Raw genomic sequence first — 6,083 nt, 5'->3', positions numbered from 1 at the left:
CCCCCCCGCCCGGGGCCCAGAGGTCAGGGCGGGGGTACCTGGAGCGCTCCTGGCTGGAGCCCCGACTCTCCACAGGAGAGATGCTGGCCGAGTGCCGGCGCGCGGCCGGCTTGCCCGGGGAGGCTGGCTGGGAGCCGGCCTTGGACTTGGTCCGCGACCGCGAGCGCCGCTTTTTCTTCTTCTCATGGGGGCTTCTGGAAGGAAGGCGGTTTTAGACAAAGGCACAGCGCGGGCTCTGAGGGGGCTCCGGGTGCTCTCCATGGGACAACCCGGCAGTCCCACCCCCCTCCTGCACACATTGACTCCTTTTTAAAACCATACACATTTAATTAACTTGAGACGGATGGTGGACACGACAAAATACAAGTCGTGCGGAAGCAGGACGTGGACCACCTTCTCGCCAGCAGCCCTGCAGTCGGGTGCCTGTGGCTTCAAAGCACCATCAGCACTGCATCCGCATTTAAAACAACCCAAGGTAAGTAACCAAGCGCTGTTTGTACTGCTTGTTCATTTACGCTGACTTAATGGGAATTTCCAACCAGAAGTGGAAAATCATCAAAACCGAGCTCTGTGAGCACAGACGTCGGCGTGTCCTCCTGGCCTGAGGCTGACGGCCCCCGGGGGCCACCTGCTCTCCCACGGCCCTCGCGGCCGCACCTCACTGCCCGTGTCCTCCGCGTCGCCAAGACCCGTGACTCCACGTCAGAAACGCCCCCCAGCCCCTCCCCCTTCCAGCCCCCCCAGCCTACACTCTGCCTGGGCCCAGCGCCTCCCGCCCAGAGGCAGCTGTCACTCTACTCCACGCCCTGCCCTGTGACCCCCCCTCCCCACGGCCCTGAAACACAGCAAGGAAGAGGGAATGCGTAGGTGGTGGAAGCACTGCGGTGCAGCCCCTGCCCACTTCTCCTGAGACCACGGTTGCCCGCCCTTCAGAACCCGCCGGGCGCCTGGGCTGCAGGCCGCCCTCCTGCTGGGACCGTCTCCTGGAGAGTCTCTGCAGGCACAGGTCACCGCTGGTTTCATCAGCCCCCGTCTCAGTTTCTGTTGCTCCCCGCTTCCTCCCGGGCTGTGACTTGCTGCAAAGCACTAGAGGGTGGATCCTGGCCGTGGGCAGCTGGGTGACAGGACGGGAACTGGACCTCGGGAGACATCGCCCGATGCCCGTGCCCTCGTCCTCAGAGCGCAGCCGGAGGGTGGGCGACGGGCTCCTGGTGCTGTCACTTCCCCGTGTGCCGTCACTGCTCTAAATACGGACGTCCTGGGTCACCGCCTGCACAGCTCACACTCCTCCTGGTTCCTCGGGACTCAGGTGGCTCACAGGCCCTTCCCAACCTGGAGACACCCCGGGGTCTGTCTACACGCCCACCCACCCCGAGACCAGTGCACCTGCCAGCCCGCCTGTCACTCGTCGGGGAACCTCCCTGGGGTGGCTCCCGCGGACCCCTGGTGCAGGAGGCTGCTGGCCAGCGAAGCAGGCTGACCCTCCCGCCGGGCAGGGTGCGGCTTTCTGGCTCTGTCTCAACAACAAGGCCCTGGCCCTGGGTGGTGGCAGCTGGGCAACTTCAGTTCAGCTGTGGGAAGTGTCCCTGGTGTGCTGGCCTACGTGCAGGACACGAGCAAGAGAAGAGGCTGTTCCCTGTGCTGTGCACACAGAAGTGGGATGTGCACACCACAGGCCTACTACCTATACTGCAGACGTTTTGTGACTTTTTGTCGCATGGCTGGGATTTCAAAGGAAGCAGCAAATAAAACAATAAATAAAATACTTAGTAGCACGTGACATACGTCCCAAATGATTGCAGCCCCAAATCCGGCTAAGTTCCTATGGCTACCTACATGAGTTAATTAAAGGTAGGTGAGCAATCCTGAACTGTAAATCACGTTCAATTTCACTACAACTTGATCTCATGACAAAACTTTCTGAGCGTTCACTTAAGGAATTAACTAATCTTTTTGTTTTTTAAATTGAGGTGTGCTTTATATCCAGCGAAATGCAAAGGTCTGAAGTGCTATTTGATGAGTTTTGGCAGACATGGTGAAACCCCAGACCCGTCACGACCAGGAACATTCTACCATCCAGAAGGTTCTTCCACTGATGCTCTCAGGCATCTGCATCCCCTGCCCCACCAGCACAGATACCCACTGCTCTGACTTCTATCACATAAAGGGAAACTTCAGAGAAATCGGATCACACAGTATTAGTCCTTTGTGACTGGCTTCCTTCGCTCAAGCAGGATGTTTCTGAGATTCTTCATGAGGTGGGTTTCTTTTCGCTGCTGGGTAGCGTTACACTGTATGAATCTGCCATCATTGGTTGAGGCTTTCTCCTGTTAACAGACATTTCGGTTGTTTCCGGTTTTTAGCAATTACAAATCAAGTTGCGTCTGTGGTCAAATGTTTATGGCGAGTAAACACCTGGGACTGGCACGGTCAGGCCATGGAGCAGTGTATGTTTAACTCTGTAGGAAACCGCCAAACTGTTTCCCAAGTGTTTCAACACTTAGTAACGTCCGTCTTCTTGTTTCCAGCCATTCTTGTCAGTGTAAAGAGCGCCTCGCTGTGGTTTTTACCTGCATTTCCCTGACAGGTAACTAAGGAAGCTGAGCACCTTTTCATATGCTACCTTCACTGGCTATTTAAATATATTCTGTTTTTCCACCAAGGTATGTGTGGTTTATTTATCAAGAGAAACTATTCCTTGGCCCAGATACGCATAGTTCATAGTTTCGAAACACAAGCATGTGACAAACTCCTGTGGAACTGAACCCAAAGAAATTCTTTCCATTCCAGAATCGCTCTGCACTCTAAGAGATACCAGCCTTCCGCATCTCCTCAAAATCTTTTATGGAACCATAACTTCTGTAGACATCTGCACGTGCCTTCTTTCCTGGTTCAGCCACAGCAAGCTTACAGACAGCTGCAACACCCGGGGACACAACAAACACTCCAGCAGTAGGAAAGTGCAGGCCCTTGGCCAGGAGGCTGCCCCGCTGAGGCCTCCTTGCGGGACGGGAAGCTCCTCTCCTTCACAGCTCAGTGACAACAGCCTTCCAGGCCGATGGAGAGACGGACCTGACACACTTTCTGTTATGAAATGTCTTTCAAGCCCTCTGCCCCTTTTCTAATTGGGTTGCCTTTTTGGAACTGACATAGGCCTTTGTCAAAGATACACACTGCAAATCTCTCTCCCCATCTGGGGCCTGCGGATGCACTTTCTTAACTGTCCCTTTTGAATGAAGTTTTTAATTTCAATGAAGTCAAATTTATAATTTTTTTTCTCTTATGGTGGCATTTTCTACATCCTCAGGAATCTCTGCCACCTCATAAATGTATTCTCCTTGTTTTCTTCAACAACAGAATGGTTCTAGTTTTCACGTTTAGGTCTGTGATCCATCTTGAGTTAAGCTTGGTATTTGGGGTACAGGTCACTTTTCTTCCATTCTGACGTCCAGATGTTCAATCAAGTTCTGCTGAAAAACGACTTTTCCTCCCTGCACTGTTTCGGCTCCTCACCTTTTTAAGGTGTGCAGCGCACGCCGTCTGATTCCTGTAGCTCTCTAGGAAAGTCCTGAATTGGTAGTAAGAGTCTCCAACTTAGTTTTCAAGGTTGTTCTGACTGCTAGTCAGCGTGCCAGCATCTACAAGAAGCCTAGGGCAGTTCTGATTGGGCTTGTATTGGACCTACAGATCCTTCTGTGGAGAAAAGCCATCTGAACAATACTGAGCCTTCCAATCCATGAATATGGACTTTCTCTCCATTTACTTAAGTTTTTCCTAGACATTTTCTCTGAAATGTTCTGTGATTTTCAGTGTAGAGAGATCTTACACACATTTCCTTACATTTATCCATAAGTAGTTTGTTTTTTTGATACTGTCCCAATTGGTATTGTTTTTCACTTCACTTGTCAGTTGTTCTAGGCTAGTAAATAGCCTAGAAATAAACTTAGAGGTTCCTTAATAAGAAGACACAGTTTTACGCTCTCCTTTGCAATCTTTAGGCCTTCTGTTTCTTTTTTCTTGCCTTACTGTCGAGGCTATGAATTCTATTACAGAGTAGACACCTTGGCCTTGTCTCTGGTCTCAGGGGGAAGACACCAGCAGGTGTGATGCTAGCTGTAGGTTTTGCAAAGATGTCCTTTGGGAATTCCCTGGCGGTCCAGTGATTCGGACTCCACGCTTCCACTGCTGAGGGCCCGGGTTCAATCCCTGGTTGGGGAACTAAGATCCCACAAGCCACAGGGTGTGGCCAGAAAAAAAAATAAAAATGCCCTTTACCAGATGGAGAAAATTTCCTTCTATTCCTGCTTTGCCAAGTTTTTTTTCCCCCACTTTTCTCTCTCTTTTTTTTTTTTTTTGTGGTGGTACGCGGGCCTCTCAGTTGTGGCCTCTCCCACTGCACGGCACAGGCTCCAGACACACAGGCTCAGCAGCCATGGCTCACGGGCCCAGCCACTCCACGGCATGTGGGATCTTCACGGACCGAGTCATGAACCCGTGTCTCCTGCATCGGCAGGCGGACTCCCAACCGCTGCGCCACCGGGGAAGCCCCGCTTTTCTCTTTTTAATGAATGGGTGATGAATTGTGTCACATATTTTTTCTGCATCTATTGAGATGTCATATGATTTTCTTCACTTATTCTGTCAATACTGTGAATTACAACGACTGGTTTTTGAATGTTAAAGAACCTTGCATTTCTGAGACAAACCCCATTTGGTGCTGATGTATTTTACTTTTAGTTAATTGCTAGACTCAAATCAGCTAATACTTTGTTAAGGATTTTTGCACTTATTTTCCTGAGAGTATTAGTTTATGAATAAACACATGCGTGTGCACACACATCCACCCCCCCCCAACAAAACACACCACACTCCACACCACACAGATGTGCACACACTGTCCATCTGCTTTAGGATGGTCTCATGAGGTGAACTGGGAAGTGTTCTCTCTTCTGTTTCCTCTGAAGTGTCTATAAAATTGGTTATCCCCTTTTTCTTGAATGTTTGTTAGACTCTACTGATAAAAGTCATCTGGGCCTGGAGTTTTGTGGAAAGGTTTTAAATTATAAATTCAGTTTATTTAGCAGATGTGGAGCTACTTAGATTTTCCATTTCTTCTGCTGTCCATTTGGTAGTTTGTTTCTTTCAAGGAATTTGTCCATTTCACCTATGCTGTTAAATTAACCGGAATGAGATTTATTTCCTTATTATCCTTTTAATGTCTACAGGGTCTTTCATTCTTGATCAATCTAAAAAAAGATTTATCATTTTTTAAAATCATTTTCAAAGAACCATCGTTTGGTTTTACTGTTTTCCTCTGTGAGTCTGTTTTCTATTTTGTTGATTTCTGATCTTACTTTTATTATTTCCTTGCCTCTATTTACTTTGAGATTAATTTGTTCTCCTTTTTCTAGCTTAAGACAGAAGATTGGTTTTTAGACCTTTCTTTTTTTTTCTAATATAAACACTTAAAGCTACTAACTTCCTTCTGAGTACAGCTGCAGAAGGAGTATGTTACATTTTCATTATCATTCATTTCAACATATTTTCTACTTTCTCCTGTGATTTCTTCTTTGACCCATGGGTAATTGAAAATGTGTTAACTTCCAAGTATTTGGGGACTTTCCAGATACCTTTCTACAGATTTTTATGTGGTAAGAAGGCATACTCTGTATCATCTGAGTCTTTTGGAATGTGCTGGGACTAACTCAGTGTTACAGGGAATGATTTAGCCTGGTGACTGACCCACGTGCATGTCACGAGAGTGTGCACGCTTCACTGCAGGTGGTAGTGTTTAGCTGGTCAACAGTGCTGTTCATATTTGCTGCATCTGTAGTGTTCTACTGCCTGCCTTTCCCTTTAGTTCTGTCAGTTTTGTTTCAAGTATTTTAAAGCTCTTTTATTCAATGCACGCATTTAAAACATTATGTCCTCATGAAGAGCTGGCCCCTTCATCATTATGGAACTGCCTTCTTTATCTCTAGCACCACTTTTTCAAGTCTGCATGGTCTCCTGTTAATAGCCACACCACACCTTTCTTCTTTTTTTTTTTTTTTTTTTTTTTTTTTTCGGGTGCGGGGCTCTTC

The 6,083-nt window shown here is 48.1% G+C and overlaps 1 protein-coding gene across 1 annotated transcript in view; it reads right to left on the bottom strand.

Annotated features, from left to right (window-relative positions):
- SFSWAP (splicing factor SWAP) overlaps positions 1–6,083 on the bottom strand; it is an 81,293-nt gene that overhangs the window by 1,832 nt on the left and 73,378 nt on the right. The window contains 1 exon segment of the mRNA XM_007462792.1: positions 39–194. Coding sequence (XP_007462854.1) covers positions 39–194 — 156 coding nt within the window.

This window comes from Lipotes vexillifer, unplaced genomic scaffold, assembly GCF_000442215.2.
Source record: "Lipotes vexillifer unplaced genomic scaffold, Lipotes_vexillifer_v1.1 scaffold1545, whole genome shotgun sequence".
NCBI classification, from domain to species: Eukaryota; Metazoa; Chordata; class Mammalia; order Artiodactyla; family Lipotidae; genus Lipotes; species Lipotes vexillifer.
This window is presented reverse-complemented; position numbering and strand designations above follow the sequence as displayed.